At 37.4% G+C, this 20,929-nt stretch overlaps 1 protein-coding gene across 1 annotated transcript; it reads right to left on the reverse strand.

The window, feature by feature from the left end:
- Positions 1-798: 798 nt before the first annotated feature.
- LOC140142630 (carbohydrate sulfotransferase 14-like) lies at positions 799-20,362 on the reverse strand. Its single transcript, XM_072164635.1, has 4 exons — positions 20,228-20,362; positions 4,538-4,641; positions 2,721-2,848; positions 799-1,966 (listed from the first exon to the last, which is right to left on the reverse strand). Exons 2-4 carry the CDS (start codon positions 4,632-4,634, stop codon positions 1,106-1,108), a joined length of 1,086 nt encoding a protein of 361 aa, XP_072020736.1. The 5' UTR covers positions 4,635-4,641; positions 20,228-20,362; the 3' UTR covers positions 799-1,105.
- Between the last annotated feature and the right edge of the window lie 567 nt (positions 20,363-20,929).

Below are 20,929 nucleotides of genomic sequence, written 5' to 3' on the forward strand. Positions count from 1 at the left end.
GGCCGCGATGTTGTGCAGGTTAATAAAATCATATCATATCAGAGACTAGTGTTGTTTTTCCTACACCTGGATGCCCAACAATGTGCAACATCAGAGACTAGTGTTGTTTTTCCTACACCAGGATGCCCAACAATATGCAACATCAGAGACTAGTGTTGTTTTTCCTACACCTGGATGCCCAACAATGTGCAACATCAGAGACTAGTGTTGTTTTTCCTACACCAGGATGCCCAACAATATGCAACATCAGAGACTAGTGTTGTTTTTCCTACACCAGGATGCCCAGCAATGTGCAACATCAGAGACTTGTGTTGTTTTCCCTGCACCTGGATGCCCAACAATGTGCAACATCAGAGATTCATGTTGTTTTTCCTGCACCTGAATACCAAACTACTGTATGGTAGTCTCCCAACCGTTTCACGTGGTTATAGAAATCATCGAACTTTGAATGGGATTAATAGAGTTTTCTGTGGAATAAATTTTATTTAAAAAGGGAATACTATGGGAACACATTTTTATTATTATTCCATCCCCAAATTTGCCCTCTCCATACACTCCTGATGACAGTAGCATTATAATTTGTAAATTTCGCGGATGCACAAGTGGACCTCATTCACATCAGTGGTGTGTGGCTTCCCTATACGAATTGTGCACCAATTTTAATAGATTAAATCTCAATTTATACCACAGGTATATATATAAAAAAGAGGCGTACAGTTCTATCAAAGAGTTCCTTCAGGATATAAAGGAATACTGTTCTTAACTAATTTTAACAAAGAATAAATGTTTTCAGTCGAGTCGGTTTGTAGTTGAAATCTACAATTTAATTTGTTTAACGATACTATATAGTATAATAACAGGTTTATTACTTGCTACGTTGCGTCTGGTCTGGTACCATCAGACTTCCATCAGTTTTTATTTATTTGAAGTCTCCAGATGGATCCGGTTATTTTCAGAAACTAAGATTGCCAAAACCCGTAATGGTTGTTGTTAAAAACACAAATGCGAGAATCTGCAGTAACGACAGCGGCTCATATTCTGAAGATTACAGTAACCTTATCGATACACGTATCACTCCCGGTATCACTACTTTGGAGTTATATCGCTAGTAGTTCCTATTACCCAACGCTATTTTTAAACTCTCTTCTTTTGAATAACCAAACAATTCATAGTCCATTTTATAATATTCTTGTACTTTCAAAATTAAATCTATTGGCACTTTGGCGTATTCTTGTTGCAGTCTATCTACCGCTGCAGAACCATGTACTTCCGGGAATTGCACTACATTCTCCACGCCCAATCTTTTGATGATCGTTGGACCATCATAGGCTAGAGTTTCAAAATGGCCGATATAATCGTACTGTATTCTACAAGGAGACGTGAACGAGCTATATGGTAGCCAATGATCTTTCATTTGGTCCATTTTAACATCTGGTCCAAGATTTAAAATAAATTTGATGAATTCCACAAATGTGAAATCTGTATTCCGACGTTTAGGTGGGTCGCCTTTTCTGGCAACGTTTGTAATTTGGGCGCCGAATCGTCTTTCCCATGCCGCCTTCTCGGGGCCGTCACGAAACTTATCCAAGTAGGCAGAAAGAACTCGGGCTAGTGGCTCTCGAACAAAAGTAACTTTCTTATAATCCCGCCACCTTCTCGTAACTTCTGCAGGTGATTTGATTTCATCTAATTTAACAAACCGTCTCTTTGTTTGCCCGACTTGATTATGATAGAGCTCTATCATTATACCTTTCCATGTTGTGCACGCAATCTTTGGTACAAAACAAAACAAGAATTTGAATTTATCGCTGATGATGAAATGGACAGTTGAAGCCCACGAAACGGCGGGAAGAGAGCGGGCTTGGTTGAGACGATTACACGCGCCGTTGAGGTGAGTTTTACGGTGCTGTTGAACTTCGTCAAAGTCGTATTCTATCTGAGTATACGACACGTTTGCTGCATTGTCCTGAAAAAAAAAGAACAATTTGCAATTTGAAATAAAACCCAAGTTGATACATAGTACCCAAAATGATACATAGTATCCAAAATGATACATAGTATCTTCTTGGAGCATAAAAGAGAGCTTAGTTCAATTTCTTTCTTTGAACATATTTTTAATATATTTGTATATTTTACCCAAGTCTTGATCATGTAGAATCGAGTGGATACAGATTGGGGCGGCCTCACTAGAGTGAGGCCGGGTTATGCACTCATACCTAAAAGCTAGTATCCTACTACACATTTGAGTGGACACCAGAGTAGGGCAGCCCTACTAGAGTGAGACCGGTTTACGCTCTCATACCTAACAGCTCTCCTACACTTTTGAGTGGACCAGAGTGGGCAGCCGTACTAGAGTGAGACCGGTTTAGGCTCTCATACCTAACAGCTCTCCTACACTTTTGAGTGGATGCAGCATGCAGAGTGGGCGACCCCACTGGGGTAAGACCGGCCGGCGGCCGCTCCAGAACCTAAAAGCTCTCCTATACTTTTGAGTGGACCAGAGTGGGCAGCCCTACTAGAGTGAGACCGGTTTACGCTCTCATACCAAAAAGCTCCCCTACATAAACTATTTGAGTGTCCCAGAGTGGGACAGCCCACCGTTTAGAGTGACACAGATTTACGCTCTCGTACCTAAAAGCTATTCTGAAGAAAGTGTAATTCCGCACGGCTATAAACAAAATCATACAATAATATTCAATACTTAGGCCCACATGACTTACTTGAATTATTTTCTTGCTTTTATCTACCAGAAGTTCGTTGGAGTCCTCCACAGTATTTGGATATGAAGGAATTTCTGCTGTGTGCCTGTTGTTAGAATGTATGTTGCGTGGAATTTCTTTCACGTTTTCTGAAAAATTAAGAATATAGGCTAATTATTACAAAACATAATTGCATCAAATATCACGAGATAAAAATATCCATAACTTTTCATCCATCCCACCATAAAATGTCATAAAATAATAAAGAAACTTTTATTGAATTCAACAAATTTGTATTGCTTTCTATTCGATTACCATTTTTCAAGATCTTGTATATCCCTTTTGTTCAAGTTTGTTTATTACTAATGCCCCCCCCCCCCTTGTTCAAACAACATTAATAAACCCCTACTACCCGACAACGGTATAGGCACATACCATCTGTGACATAGTATGATCCCTAATTGAGGCAGATATTTGATAAATAACTATATATGTTACTTATTTTGTTAACTCTTTATAATGTGTTCATGTTTAAAGTAGATTTTTGTTTCAATTATAATTATAATATAAAAGGATTCAAAGAGAAAGTTTAAAAGCTCACCCTTGTACAGAGTTAAAATTCAGGGGTGAGAAAGTGGACCTTCTCACACATTAAAGTGAGGAGATACATTCCTAAAATGACCATGTCCGCCACGACAGATGGTATGTTCAAAAGCAATGGTCATTTCAATCCTGATTTCTGGCTAATCTGACTAAATAATTATAAATGTGGTTTTGGCCAAGGAAATAAAATGTCAAAATATTATTAATTAGTCCTCTTCTTGACCAAGCCTTCCCCTGTCCAGGATTTAGACCATCTCAAGGGACACCACCCACTTTATTGGTGATCTGAATCATACAAGCCATATGATTCGTTGAAAGTTGATATCTAAACCTACTTGGAAGTTTGTGATTGGTCAGGAAAGCTTAGTACCAATTACTGTTAAGAAGCTTCCTATTGGATAAGATTAATTATCTGATTATTCCTTCATTTGTATGTAGGCCTATATGGAGAGATATTCCTCTTCTCTTCAGTCTAATCTACAACTTGACTCAGAAAACACCTAACTGAGGTGTTCGAAGAAGATTTTAAAACGACATCGAAATTTTTTTCGGAAATAAAATAGTTATGCTTAGAGATATAAACATCAATAAGTGTACTTGTGTGTTAGGCCTCGTATACATAGGCTGTTCCCTTGTGGTGTGTGCCCTTGTTCCGTGTTCACTTTTTCCCATGTGACCTGCCACACAGACAACGAACCGTAGCGGCCACTAAGCAAAACAAAGGTTCGTTGTCTGTGTGGCAGGTCACATGGGAAAAAGTGAACACGGAACAAGGGCACACGCCACAAGGGAACAGCCTAAGAATCCATAGGCCACGCTATTCATTCGTCACACATCATGCACTTCTAAAGTTGAGTGCCCCGGGTCTTGAAAAAGGGTCGTTGAATTTTGAAAAAATGGGTCACCAAAATTCTATATGTTGTTCAAAATTTGCCAAAATTACAATACATCATATAGGGATCATCCTTGTATTACCATGATCAGGCCCGTACGCAGGGGGGGGGGGGCGAATTTGCCAAAGTGTACCAAAAGTCCCAAAATTTCAGAATTTATCAAAGTGTACCAAAAGTCCCAAAATTTCAGAATTTGCGAGCGTATTTTTTGTCAAAAAAGGTCCAAATTTTGGAAAGAAATCTCACAAAATTGCCCCCCCTTGAAAAAAAAAAAGTCCACTTTGTCAAAATCAGTACCCCCAAAAAAATCCTGCGTACGGGCCTGACCATGATTACACTAACCTGTTTCCCCCGATTGATTATTTCGGATGACGAAGAAAGTTCCAAGGATGCTGACGACGAAAATGGGAATAGAAAGTAAATTTCTCTTCAATCTCATTGTGAATCTGAAATAAAATGCGTACAAGTATGTCAATATTTGTCATATTTGTCTTAGAATCTTAACCGCCAATACCTTTATGTATAAATTCAACCAAAGAAATAACAATTTGTGCACTTTTTGTGATGAGGAATCTGAAACAATTAAGCACATCCTCACAGAATGTAAAAAGCTGAAACCAATTTGGGTTCAGCTACAAACCTGGTTTTTACAAAAAGTTGGTATTCCTGTTACTTTAAATCAAAATCATATTCTTTTTGGAACAGACCTAAAAAAGAGTAATCATGCTGTAAATTGGATTATTATCTTAACCAAATTTTATATTTATAGAAGAAGATGTCAAAATTCGTCGCTCTCCTTTTTATAATCAAAAAAAAAATTGAAAATTACCACATTCTGGAAAGAATTATTTATCTAAAATACTTAAATTACCAAATATAGCAACGTAAATGGCAGGTTTGGAGGGGCCTATTTAATTAATGCATGCGATGATTTTTGTCTACACTATTTTATATTTGAGAATTTTGGTGTGATAAATTGTTTTGTCTGTTTGTTTTGTATTGTTGTTGTTTTGTGTTATATTAAAACCCGGTAGAGTTAGATATGTAATATGTTTAAGGAATGAACAGTTGATTTGCCGGAGAAAAAAAAAATAATAAAAAAATATTTGTCATACATGCATAGTCGTTATCTCTGTACAAGTTTGCTAAACATCGTGATTAAGGGGTCTAATAGCAACCTATTTCCATTTACTTTGTACCCTGTTGCATTAGCGCCAATCCGGCTTGATATGTGGGGTGGGGGGGGACAATAGACCTGAATTGGCAAAAAGTGGCTGAAAAGAACAAACCATCAGACATGAGACATACATTTTGGCCATGTCAGGGGCGGATCCAGTAATTTTCAATAGAGGGGGCGCCGAGCCACCGCCGCTGCCGCAGCGACTCGGCGCACACACAAATTCAGGCACCGTTCTACAAAAATACACAAAGTTAGGCGCCACTCTGCAAAAATGTCATGTCATTGTGAAAAATAATTCTTAGTGTGAGTACATGTGTAAAACCGATAGAAACTATAAAGTGAAATATGTAGATGCCCTATAGTACAGGAAATCGTGAAACTCGCTGGAGCTAAAACTAAAATACAAAATGTCCAACTGCGATTATTTTTGACATTTTTCTTTAATGAAAATGTGCAAAATACCGATATTTCACCACTAATTTGTCCCCAAAATCGATAACAAATTTCGTAAACAAATAACATATAGCCTATGACATATGCTGACCCATTTCATTTCTCAAACATGATAGTTTGTGTATGTATTTTGAAAACAGTAGCTATGACCGAGACCCCTTAAGTCTTCTTTTTCTTCTCCCCCTTTTTATTTTTGTATATAGGTGTCGGCCCAATATATTTATGTTTATAAAAATTCCTTTAAAAGGAACAGGACGAGCAAATGAGGATGTGTCAAGATAAAGGTGTAGTTATTTCATTGTTTGAACTGTTTCTATAATTCGCATCGATCATAATGAGTATGTTTTTACGTACCTCAAATGACAATGACTACGGTACTTAGCCCATGATCTTGCAATGAGACTGTACTCAGTGTATGGACAGTGTAGCCTATTTGTCTAATCATTTTGACTATTTAATTCTGACCATTGTGATTAAAACAGGCTTTCAGATTGGTGAGCTATTGTGTACCAAGTGATAAGACCGGGGACGTATAATAAAAATACACTGGATAATTCATGACAGCCTATTTACTGGCAAAAGGTGGGCCAAATAAATAGTTGATTCTTGAACACAATTTAAGCAGGAACCTTGAGGCAGAATTTGAATACATAATCCTGTAACGTTTACTTAGCCTAACAGTCAATGAACGTTCATTGTTAGCATAATGAGTAGCTTTGGGTATCCTATGTTTATGAAAAAAGTGTTTACAAACGAATAACATCTGTAATATACATATATACATCTACATACACTGAAAGTCTAATAGAAATGAAGGATAATGAACAATTACAGAACATTTATTGTTGATGTTAAAGTAGCTATGGGCATACAATGTTTACAAAATAAGAGCGCTAATGTTTTGTACGTGAAGTTAACGTCTTTGCTTGGGGATTTGCCATTTAGTCTAATGCCATTTGGTCTAATATCCATTTCGTCTACATCCATTTCGTCTACACCCATTTGGTCTATATCCACTACGTCCAATAATCATTTGGTCCTTTAACCACTTGGTCCGATAACCATTTGGTCCGATAACCATTTAGTCTAATAACCAATAAGTCTAAAACCATTTAGTCTAACAACCATTTAGTCTAATACCCATTTGGTCTATAACCAATAGGTCTAATAGCCATTTGGTCTAATACTCATTTGGTCTACAAACCATTTAGTCTTACAAGCATTTAGTTTATTAATAAATAGACGAAATGGTATTAGACTAACTTGTTATTAGACCATACGAGTATTAGACCTAACGGTTATTAGACCAAATGGGTATTAGACCAAATGGTTATTAAAGAAATATTAGACCAAATGGTTATTAGACTATATGGTTAGTAGACATACCGGTTATTAGACCAAACAATATTAGACTAAATAGACATTAGACTATATGATTATTAGACTACGTAGCAATTAGCCTTTCTGGTAATAGACCAATTGAATATAGACTAAACGGGAATTAGACCAAATGGTATTAGACCAAATGGCAATAGACCCTTTGCTTCATAGCTAGTTGTTAATATATCGAAAATGTTATGACTAGAGATTTACAATTTGATGACATTCAAAATAATTTAGTATTGAAGAATTTCAACAAATTACAGAATTTTCATTTGTTGACATAGTAGCAATATTGTTAACAATGTTGAAAATCATGTTCATAAGCGTAACATCCTCTATACATCTATTTATTAATGTTCATAAACGTATAACAATTTGTTACATCTATGTCTTAATGCTCATAAACGTAACATCCTCGATACATCTATGTATTAATGTTCATACATTTATTTCTATTTCAATGCTATTTTATCTCCGTGTTCTGACAATAAATTTGACCCGAATAACATTTGTAAGAGGTAGAAACCTATCAGGCGACGAGTGGCATGAAAGAGCCGACAACTTGTGACACCGCCCGGCCGTATGGCATTTTCCAATATACTCGCCCTTTCCAGATCCCTTAAGTACTCTCTTTAATTTACTCAAGGTTGTGTTTGTATAAATGAATTCAGTTACATAAACACAGCCTCGTGAAAAGGACATGTTGACATAAATTAATTGACTGTGTGGTTATAGTATCATTTTTTAGTATTTTGCCAGTATCAATAAAACTATAATGAGGCTATTAATGTAGCAGAACTGTACGTACACTCTGGCAATACCGCTAAATCTTAAAGAAATGAAAAATATCTGTTGCAATTTTCGGATTTGCATAAAAGTAATTCTAGTTCATCCAAGTTGTAAAACAATTTGGTAAGACAACTTTATAGCACTGTTTGAATATCAACATGTAGTAGTAATGACAGATTTAAATGTACACTATCGCCTCTGTAGTTTCCTGATTACATAGGTCAGCACGTTTATTTTATTTTTATTCTGCAACGCTGTGAGGAAATAATATGCCAAAACCCATCGCAATAAGGACGAAAAACGCTTTGCGTTTTTCGCCCAAAAAATACCGGTGTCAAATATCTCGTGCCCCATGGTCACCAGCTTAGGGTCTGAGTATTTTAGGACATTATAGAATGATTAAAACTGTAACGCCAGTTATCAGGACGATTTTACAATTTTGCCGTCCTTGAATTTTGCCCTTGTAGCTATTCAGTATCGAAGTTACGTAATGTTACTATGTCAACGAGATCACGCACTTGAGTAGTGAACCACGATCGAAACAATCACCACGCAAAGTATATGGCACTCGAAGGCATACCAAAATAGCGTGATCCGGTAACCAAGATAATTACGTAACCACTTCGATGGTGAATTACTGGTTTCCATCTGCCGGGCTGAAACAGGGAACTTCTATTATTATCGGGAATTGCCTGTCACACATGATCGCACACAAGGTCGTAGGCAATCGGTCGGACTTCATCTGCCCATAACTAGGCTACACCCAGAACATATTGACCCAGGTCAGCATACCGCCATATCCTTCCCGACATGCTCAGTAGCCAAGTCCGTAGAAGAGTGGATCCACACACTATGTACACAAATATACATTTGGCCACATTTTATGTAGTAGATAAAGGGTGAGAAACAGACCATTACCATAGATAATCGGTGTCTTGTTGAGGTATGGTTCGCATGTTAGTCGCTCGGAAGGCTTCCGAGCGACTAACATGCGAACCATACCTCAACAAGACACCGATTATCTATGGTGATGGTCTGTTTTGAACCGTTTATCTTACATATACGGCGAGCAAAAATAAACGAATTTGTTGTAAAAGTGTATTCATTTTCCAAAAAACAAAATGGAAAAAACTGATGTATTATTTTGTAAAAGTTGTGGGTTTTTTCCCAAAATAAAAACACCTCGAGATAGTGTAATCATGGTAGGTATTAATAGAAGGAGAATTCACGAACCCAGTTCCCTTTGTGCTATGATCGTTATGAGTCGATACTGAGCAATCAGGTATGAATGGTGCACTATCGATTTGCTAAGCTTCTTATCTATTGAGCTTGGCCGGTTATGAACCACCGTTATCGCGACTTCTAAGCAGAATGACGTAATTTTTACCCACAAAGCATTGTGGCCGTGACCATAAACAAAGGAAAACAATTTACTTCCGGTAATTTTATAACGCCAATATTTCTTATGGCCAAGCTTGGCGGATCATAGAAACAACATTGCCAGTCTTGGAAAACCTTTCCAAATCATTTCCACTGATTTGAAAGTCCCGCAGACACCCACCAGTATTACTAATCATGATCAGAAAAAATACATAACTTCACCGTAACTTTGGAAGGAAATGAGGGAATTCGATCAGGTTTTCGCTAGTAAATGAACTTGAACTTGGAAATACAATGACGCAATCGAAGATCATGTGACCGATGCAAAAGGGCACTAATACCATCCATTTCCGGTACGGATCACCTGGGGGGTCTGTTTAAATTAAATTTTAAAATAGATGATCGATATTGTCGCATAACGATCATAAACATCAAAGGCCGTGTTTGAGGGACTGCACTGATTAAATCCATTCAAGTGATGACTCGCGTTGAATAGCGTAATCGGCTTAACCCTATTGAGTGGATTAGGATTTTTCTGTGGAACCTCCTTCTATAATACCTACCATGGTGTAATATTCTTCCCATGTGTCCTGCGTGCGAGTCTATTTAATGACAAATGCAAGTGATTTAATCAAATCAATACAGAATTGATCTCAATTGACAATTGTAAACTGAGCTCGAAAAAAAGAAACTTATAATTTTTTCACAAGGTCATATCTTGAAATCCTGTCCATCAAATTGAACCAAAATTACACAGGTTTACTTCAATACTCTACTCTTAACACATGTCAGTAACCAAGCAGTTATCCAACTGACACAACATCAAAATGCACTGACATGGAACAGCTTCCTGGACCCCATTCACAGCCTAGCCCTGTTTCATGAAAAAAGTGCATGAAAAGCAGAAAGCAGCACCGTTTTATCATCTGTGCAAGGATCTTGTGTGCATTCTCGCAGATTTTTTGTGCTGGGTGCCAAATTTTGGGCTGTGAAAGTGGAGGAACTTCCAGGAAGCTGTCCCATGACAGTGCATTTTGCTGTTGTGTCAGTTGGACAACTGCTTGGTTACTGACATGTGTTTTGAGTAGAGTATTAAAGTAATCCTGTGTGTAATTTTGATTCATTTTGATTGACACTATTTTAAGATATGACCTTGTGATTCACAACTTGTGAAAAATTATAAGTTTCTTTTTGAGCTCAGTTTATTTGAAGTGGTTTGGTAGGTTATTCACTTGCTTTAATCCGCTGGAGTTTATTCACCCCGTGACCATTGTTATTCAAATAATTAATGAATAATGCAAATTATATGGACTACAATCTGTTTCAACACCATGAAATTTATATCTTAGAAAATGTGAGTATAAGCAGATATTTGAAAGACCTAGTAACGTTGTGTCCAATGGTGCTCCCCATTATGGGTAGGTCACAGTAAGGCTTTGCACCCCCAGCCTCTTGACTTGTAATGAGTACCGCAGGTTAGTTTGCGAAGCTCCCCTGGTCGGGTAGTATCAGAGAGTAGTTATTCTTGAGAGGGCACTCACCTCATTTGCATGGCAAAATTACCCGTCTCCTCTGCAGCCAATTTGGTTTCGCTCCATCGAAATCAAGCTGGTCACGGAGGAGACTACTTTCCTTTGTGTTTGTTCATTTGTGTATGGAGAGCCCTTCTTGGAGTCCGTTTGGACTCAGGCTACGCTCTCAGCTAGAGTCCGACGCTGCATTGTACTAGAAACACCTTCTCTGTGAACTCGCTAGAGCAAGGAAAATAAAAACTGGTTTCATTACTATCTGTTTTTGAGCTTTTTTGCAGGTCTGCGACCATGGTGTTACCACAACTGTCTTTGCGTCATTAACATGTGCTGGAGTCTAGCACAGGTCAACCAAAGTCCCGGATTTTAATAAGACAATAATGATTGACACACACACCAGGAAGTTTCTCATCCAAAAGAATGAGAAAATTTAAATTCTCACCATTTTGGCCGTTTCTCATCAAAATGTCCGTTTTCTCATTTTCTGGTAGGGTAAAACTCGTTTTAGGGGGTGTTTAAAAAGTTGGCCACACATGCGTATAGGCCTACATTATCATACTTGAGTGCCCCTCCCCCCTCCCCGGTGAAATTTGAGACTCATTTGGTCACCGTCCTAAGCGTCCTTGCCCACACGAGTCGCCCAGGAGTAGGCCCTACCCGGCATTATTAATTATTAGTGGTTAGCCTCCCTAAATACAGTCGCGTATCGTGTTGTCAATTATCGTTACTTGTGTCCATGGATATGACCCCATGTATAAGTAGTCTTCATAGAATTCACACAGTCTATGCCATGTCATTTACGGATACAAAGAGGATAATAATGTTGAGGGCGCCCACAAAATCTTACACCGTCTTACACAATGTTCCAAGGCAAAGTTCAGTTTAATATTTACTCATCGTACAAATACAGACGTTTTATTATGTGATGATGTTGCCTGGATGGGTGGACAGTTGTCACACTGTGGAAAAACAACAACCGGGAATCCGCATTCATTTACAAATAGCATTAAATTAGTATCACATAGTGGCCTCCGTGCAGTGGAAAACCTTAATTCTTTCATAAAAAAGAAATGAAAATGACAAAAAAAACCGGATCCACCTATACGCCTATAAAATGGGCACAGAAATTTGTCTCAAATATGAATGAATTTTAAGAAACATACGGGATATGATGAACCAATGACCTGACGCCATGATAGTAGGATCTATTAGTCGTTTTATATACAATGTATATACCGTGTTGTCATAATACCAATATTTGACATAATATATAACGAGTAATATTTAGTATTGTAAATATGCAGTTCATATGCACAAACGAACACTGATCTTTATGATATTCAGGTTGTTGTACATCTCATATAACATGTCATATATGAGGTCATATGTGTTGACCTTCTCCTATTGTATTTGTTCATCTGTGTATGGAGAGGATTAGCGCCATTAAAACTCCATCAGTATTTGGGCGTAGTTCAGTGAACTCACCAGATTGCTATTCCAAGTACTTTGATAAATACAGATAATAGGCCCTATGTATTAATGGGTCGAGGCGATTGCATTGAAAAACTAATAAATTATTCATAACAGTTACGTAATCAATCGATAGTGCGGACACTTTTCATTTACAAACCACCAAAATTCGTAATCTTTTAGCGTTGGAAAAGAAACCACGTGAATAGAGTGTCATGGCCCTGGTAGTATCCCGGGGGTTCTTGCCTAGCAGCTAATTTGCATGGGCCGTTGAGCGTTTTTGGGTTGGGCAAGGATAAAGGCAGATTCCCTTCTAAAAACCAATGGCAAGTTTATATACATGTACTGAGTTTACATTGAACGAAACGGTTACTTTTTATTTATGAATATTTACTTCGTTATGCTAATTAAAATTTAATTACTGTTATACGGACTGCAGGAGCCCTCTATAATTTTCTCTTGCCATGTAACATTTGCATTTAAATCGAGCTGTAAATGCATTTTTCCAAATAATAGTAACCAACTCAGATTCTACATGTATGTTGTGATCCTTTCCATAGTGTTTCTAGAATGTCCATGGTATTCCTTTTGTTTAGCTCGCTGCCCGAGACCGTTATCTTGAGCTATTGTGTTGATAACGGTCTCTGGGTAGCTAGCTACCTCCATTACTCTAGGTAATGGCATAGATGAACTCCTGGATGGGGCAGCTTTAATTAGCATGAGGCCGCATTGAAATGTAAATAGCGTATTGTTATTTAAATTTGTGCCCAGGCGTATTGAGGGCGACAGTCATGTTATCCAGACGGAGAATGGCTGCATATATGCCGGGCATGTCAATTTGCTGAGTGAAGGCTGATAATCACCTTTCTGTATATAGGTAATAAGCTAGTATATTTCGTGTACCAGTTGGTTATAACAAAAATTAGTATCATATTAAATGTATAAACTTTGAAATTTACATGAATTTGAAGAGCAGAGCTTCGAAATCTAGCTAAGTCAGGTGATGTGAAATTCTGCTGCGTGACTCCCTCTGCGTGGTAGAATTATATTCATAAAACATTGAATTTAACATATATCATGGGCAGCCAACCACGATTTATCAGCATTTAAAATATATGTTAATTAACAAAGATAAATAATAAAGAGTACAAATGGCAATTAACTAGTAAACAAGCCTGAAATCTTAAAATGTTGCCACGTGATTTCCCGAACACATGATATGCCAACATGTGACCACTATTCAGATTTACCGTAAATATTTGGAGTATGCTTGTACATCATGCACATACACTGTGTATTTCTTTACCTCCGTATAAAATCAATAATTCATGCTGGGAGCCAAGTAACATTCTGTCTGCTTAGTGCAGATTGTATTTTATTTCACTTGAGAGCATAATAGAAATACATAAAGACGAATAAGGCGCCATGATGGAAAGCTATGGAAGGTCAGGTCGGGTATCAAAGGTTATTTTAACTTCAAATACTACTTGTGTTTCACACCTTGCCTCTGTCACGTATTTCCTTCATATTATTGACCTCAAGTCCTAATTTTGACTTTGCTATTGCAAAATGTAATTTCATATCAAATTAGTAGACTTTCTTTGAAAAAACACATCACTGGTGCCTGATGGGAATACCCGTCCGCCATTTCATTAAACTGGATCGTATTCGCGTGATTTGTGCCCAGATGTATTGGGGGCGCACTATACTCTCATTGAACAGGCAAAGTTCGCAAAACTAACAACGTTGTTATTTGCCAATATTAATTAACATGATCCAAGGGGTCGAACACGAATTATTCATAACGAGCTATAACGGATCGATAACTGGCCTCACTTTCTAGCTAGTAAACCAGCCGAATTTTGCATAGATTTTGCGTTGCTAATAGAACAACCGTGAATTTAGTGTCACCCCCTTGGTAATGGTCGAGGCAACGAACCTCAAACAAAAGGAATACAATGGATAATCTGTGAATAGAAAAGGGCTAGACGTATATTACACGATAAATACAATTAAGGGTACTTGCCCATGAGTTTCATTCAGGGGCGTGTTTGAAAAACGGCACAGCGCATTAGTAAAAAGAATACAAAATACAAAAATTTTCACCGGGGTTCGAACCACTGCCAATTGCACTATGAATGCTAAAGATGCCTATACTGTGCCACGGTGACTGTGGTTAACATTCGGCGATTTTCAAAGATATACATATCAACACGTTTCTAGTGTATTGAAAATCCAATTTTTGTAGGAATACGGTCATAGAAAGACATATAACTCTACTTGTCTGTTTGTTTTTCATTTAATACAAATTAATTTTGATGAATTTAACTGGTACAACTCTTAGCACTCGTGATAAACGACGATTAATTTAGTAATAATAAAATGAAAACGCTGGGTCATTAACGACGTCATTTGTAATTTATGTCAAAACCTGGGGAGGACCACACACATCCGTGCTGCATGTATACGTGCGCAATCGATACTCAATGATCCAGACAATAGCGTTTGAATATACCGCCCTGCTTGACACATTTTGTCACTTGCGGGAAGATATACTATAGGCCTACCCTAATAGCTTACAATAGATACCCCACCGTAAATAGCTCTCTTCATTATCTCGCTGTGCTAGTTTATACGCGTAGTGTACGCACTTTTGAACCATATTTTGTTCAAAAATTATAGGAAGGGACTGTTTTCAGCTAAAATGTTGGTTATCAGCAGATGCTTAATGATACCGGGAAGTGTTGCAGAAAGGTAAGCGTACTCTTTATTTATTCAAAATATCACATATCAATGAATTTAAATTTGAAATCCAAAAAGGAAATGTCAGGTCAAAATTCTCACCTTAGAATTATTGTGAAATACAATCAAACCAAATTTAGGCTCCGCAAACAACGTCCAATTGCCATTGGTGTTTGCTACACATACATATAATAAATTATGATTTGGGGCTAATTTGAGAAGAGTTAATGCCTCGAGTTTCAAAATACACCGAGTGATGTTTTTTGATCAAAAACATCGACAATTCAAGACTCTGTATAAACAAATCAAGAATTTTCTGGGATAATTGCAACTAAGTACAATGAAAGTTATGATCTAACCTACCAGATGCATCATTAATTTCCTGACTATGATATTTAGTTGTGGGAAAAGATTGCTTTAATGTTTTGGCGGGATTATTTCCCGCCAAAAATTTCAACCAAAAAGAGCATGTAGCCTTAAATATCTTCCTGACCAGCCAGATCTGCGCATGGTCAAAGACGAGGATAGACGAGTATCAGACCGACGCAAACTGCCTTAGTCTCCACATCAGCCAGTTTGGTTCCGCCCTACACCACTGTACACAGGTAGCGTAACCTTTGTAGGAGACTCGGTCGATCCTCATCTCTCTCCATCGATTGTGACCTATACGCTGGCGAAGTTACGTAATAAATCGGATTAACTACCATAGCAATAGGTGAAAACAATTTTGAACATATCGCGCTGCACTACAAGCAGATTGAACTAGTCACCTGTGTATGTCTGCAATCATAGATTGAACACAATACTGGTCTTTTCAAAGATACTAATCTTACAGGTGCAAATGATCAGCATGATATGGTTCAATGCAGAGGTACCGCGTGAAAGTATCAGTGCAGCGCGGTATATTCAAAAATTGTTTTCAACTATTGCTATGGTAGTTAATCCGATTATTACGTAACTTCGCCATAGCGACATTGCCCTTATGAACTCACATCCGCCTGGCTGAAATCGACCAATTGTCCTTTGAATCTTTCTCTTTAGCCTGGTATAAAGCTAAAAAAGTATTCCAAATTAGCCCAGTAAAACATTTTAATTCACCTTGATTTTGGGCTGAAATAGTGAAACAGGGACAAAATTATGCCCCGCACCGGAATATTTTTCATCTGTGAGATCTGACTTACTAAAACGGTAGTGTATTTAAATATTGATACATTGATCATTTATAGAAAATGAGTCAAGGAAGACAATAATCCCATTTCAATTCCATAGGTCTTGAGTTATAAGGCCAATAATAATATCAATACGAAAGTTTCGTTCATTTTCTCAGGAAATATGACATTACTCTGTGTCACTCGATAGTGGGCACAACAATAAGGGAGTGTTCATTAATACTTTGGTAGGGGGGGCTGGTACACCTCAAATTTTTCGATCAAAACGTTTTTGACCCCCTCGATGGACCACTAAACTTTTTGACCCCCCTCTTTGACAGACAAAACTTTTATGACCCCCCCTTATCGTATAACAAACATACTTATTACTTAATAGTGTTGTTTCCAGTGGTGTGGTATCTGGGTCACATGTCATTGAGGGAGGCAAATGTTTGAAACATTCTCGGTGGGACAATTGCGCATGAAATACAAGCACAAGGAAATTGTCATACTTAATTTAGATTAGTCCCAAATCAGGGTGTTTATCTGATTTTACAGGGATAAATGAAACTTAGAGGATTTATTTGGAGGTTCATAGGCACATCAGCATAATTTGGATCCGTGGCTATTATGATAGTACAAAATAATACAAATGCGTGCGAACCGCCCAAAAAATTTAGCCATATAGAGGCTTGAATGGTCAAGTATTGTTAAAATTGGAACAAATGTAATATGCAAAAAGCTAAAATAGTCAAATGTGAGATTAATTTGGTCACGTAAATTTACACAGGTATCAGTTTTGGCCCCCAAATACTGTGGTACCTGGGCCTGTGCCCACTCTGCCGTATGGCAAATCTACCCATGGGCCTATATGTGCAAAATAATTGTGCAATGAGAAATCGTAAACTGAAGTGTGCAGTTTACGTGCAAAGAAATCCAATTTATTTGCAATATTTTCTTAATCTTGATTTAGTTGTATTTGGATCAGATTGGTACATAATCATATTTGTAGACTACTTTGAAGAGATATAAATTCTATGATAAAAAGTGTCAGTATTTCTTAGACCAACTCAGATGTTGCTGATCATCTTTAATGTTATAGATATGTGTACACTAAGTGCCATATTTTTTTCAAACAAAAGCACTGAAAACCAAAACTTGCTCATTTTAAAAGTGATAAAGAGGGTATCAATGCGCGCGAAGCGCACAAAAATTTTGGGTTTTGAAGAGGAAAACTTTTTGGCCCCCTTTCCTACCACCTAAAACTTTTTGGTCCCCCCTCTTTTAAGATCCAAAACTTTTTTGGCCCCCCTCCCTTTTTACCAGCCCCCCCACCAAAGTATTTCTGAACAGTCCCTAACTTAGAAAATATTCTTGATCCTTCACACACATACATGCATAGGGCCTGCAGGATAGTTGGTTTGCATGGTCTGATAAGCATCCGATGACTGGCATGTGGTTACAAAAGAAATGGTACTGCAATTATCTATACAGGTCAGTGAGCTCTCCATACACAAATGAACAAGTACAATAGGACAAGGCCAGCACCCGTGACCTGCTTAGTGACATGTTATTTTGAAGTCAACTAAAGCTTAAAATCTTAAAGAGTAGTATTCGTTTGTGCATATGGACTGCGCATTTATGATGCAAAATATTAGTTCTTATATAAAATTACAAAATATTGGTATTGGGATTATGACACACGGTATAGGTGATATATAAAACGACTAATAAAATCATGTCATCATGGCACTGCGTCATTATCTTCGTGTCAAAAAATGCCGTGATAGTATGGCGAATCCTCTCATTTTTCAAAAGCTACGCATGGCGATTTTGTTCGAGATAGGCCGAGCGACTCAGGCTAAGCATACAATTTACATGATATGAGATACCATAGCCCTGCCATAGAGCCTGCTGGTTAGTTTCTATTCTACGATTTGCGCATGATCAGTACCACATATGGTGTTACTATTATAGAAAATTCGATTTGTTGTCAGGTAAAACGCAGGTTTTGTTTCCAGTACACTAACTCGAAAAGCAATACACTAATTAGCGGGGCCTTGCTGTTTGTGATGGATATCTTTAACTGCATTTTATAAGTAAAGATTTTGAAATCCAAAGTAAAAATTGTGATATTTTCAAATGTTTGAGAAATGAATTATACAAAGGAACCCGTGTAAAACCCAGGTGCTGTATCTATAGTACAATGTACATTTATCGACTGTCTTTATCTGCGTCAATAATAGAATATCGATTCAATCGAATTGAATACATGTCTCCATTTTGACTACACTGAGCGACGAAGCGATCGATTTCTAGCCAATCAGATACGGTAGGCCTCCTTTTCTTGCGTTCGGTGAAATACCAATCGCCCGTCGCTCACCAACGGAGTATTAAGTTTATATTTATAACACTGGCTGTTGACACTGTGCATGGCGTCATGTCAAAGGTTCATTATATCCCGGATGTTTGTCTAAATTATGATTAATATTTTGAGAACAATTTCTTCACCCATTTAATATGTACTCAGGTGGAACCTGACTTTTTTTAATATTCATTTCTTTTTATGTAACAAATTCAGGTTTTTCCGATTGCGCGGGGCTGCCGGGCAATACACAAATAAAGCTAACATTGAATAAACGCGGAATTAAGAATAGGCGTTTCTAGTACATACAGCGTCTGACTCTACCTGAGGACCTAGCCTGAGTCCCATGGGCTCCAAGAATGTCTCTCCATACACAAATGAACAAATACAATGAAGGGTCGTCATTGCTCTCCATACACAAATGAACAAATACAACGGAGAGTCCGACTGCCATGCAAATGAGCCAAGTGCCGTCTCAAGGTATGCTCTGTGGTCAAGGTTTTCACCTGATCTTATTCATCTGAAAATGTTGTGCCATTCTGAGCAGTGCTGTACTTGGGCACTGGCAATTAAGCGCACTGTGGCGATGGACCAATTTTGACTCACACTTATAGAAAAACTAAATAAGTTATGTTGCTGCAATTTGCAGGATAGTTACAAAACATAATTGGCATTAACATCTTCAATTTTTACAACAACAAAAAATAAAAATAAAAGAATGAGCTCAATTTAGAAATGTCTATGGAAGCAGTGCACAGTTGAGCTCCCTGCATGTCTATGGGAGTGTTCTAATCAAGTTGATGGTTCATTGGCCATCCCTACTATAAGGATGTTGAATGTTCCTTTTATCATGACAACATTCCATTTCATGATTTGAGAATTAAATAATTGTGCACTGAATAACTCATGGAGCTAATACGTGCATTACTCGTTGAGACACGTTAATACGCCCAATAAAGACAAAATTACTTATACATTTCATGTTATATCCATAGCTCATAAGGCCTGCAGTATTATTCAGATTTGAAGTGGTGTGAACTTATTTTTGACCCGCCTCTATTTGAAATGAGACTACGCATCAATGGCGCATTTACATTTACTATAGACGAATCCAATCTCACGCATTCCTACACCTCAAGGCTGGCAAAGTTGGGTCCCCGTCGGCTCCATCTCACCTAAAATGTGAAATGATGCGGCCTTGGAGGGTATTTTAAACTGTATTCTATCACCTGTGTTACACGTAGACAAAAGAATAATGACAGTGTACAACACAAAAGAATCTAACATCGAATTTTAAGCGGCTTTAATCCACCCAATTGGGCAGTCACTACACCAGTTTGGTGCATGTGGGGACCCGTCATGGCCGACCAAATCCTGACCATGACTTGGCTCGTTGGATTCGTCTATAATACTCCATACGTGTATAACGTAAATGCAAACCAAAGACGATTGTCAGAAATATCAGAACAATACTGACCATGAAGCCTCTTCTTTCATAACCATTTTAATAAAAATGATAATAAACACCTTCATGAATATTAATTTGGTATCATATTAGAATCATTAGAATAATTTAAAGACACGAAAACTTACCAAAAATGAGTGAAATTCCTGTTCATAAATAATCTTCCTCAATCCTGTTTCGTGTAATTTTATCGTTGACCTCTTTCACTGTTTGGTAGGCACACACCATAGACCAAGGTATCAGAAGTCTATATCGTTCTCAAGTTCAACTTCGTACGTGGATTGGGCATTGTGAAAACTTTCTGTTGCGTAAATTTTGAACTCTAACTGTTTTATACTTCTATAATAATATTTAATATTTAATATTTAGGTTTTCTCAGTTAATTTAATGGAAGAGGTATGAACGCTTGGACAGTGTTTATTGTGGGACATTAGAGCACATCAGACATATCGAATTGCATTCTGAATACGAAGAATGTCCTTCTGATATCAAATAATTTTGATTTTTGAAATTCGCAATGTAATACACATTTTATGGCAAATCATTAAAATTGCTATTTTGATATTTAACAGTACTTGCAGTAAACTTTATAAATCTGATGATTTATACTTAAAGTGTATGTAGGTGGGATGAAAAGCCGACGATCAATTGAAAATTTTGACCTTTCGTATTGAAGATATGGATTTTTTTCCCAAAACACCAACAAAAAATAGGTCTTTTGGGAAAAAATCCATATCTTCAATATAAAAGGTCAAAATTTTCAATTGACCGTCGGCTTTTCCTCCCTGCTACATACACTTTAAGAATATATCATTAGATTTATATAATTT

This window comes from Amphiura filiformis, chromosome 20 (assembly GCF_039555335.1).
Source record: "Amphiura filiformis chromosome 20, Afil_fr2py, whole genome shotgun sequence".
NCBI classification, from domain to species: Eukaryota; Metazoa; Echinodermata; class Ophiuroidea; order Amphilepidida; family Amphiuridae; genus Amphiura; species Amphiura filiformis.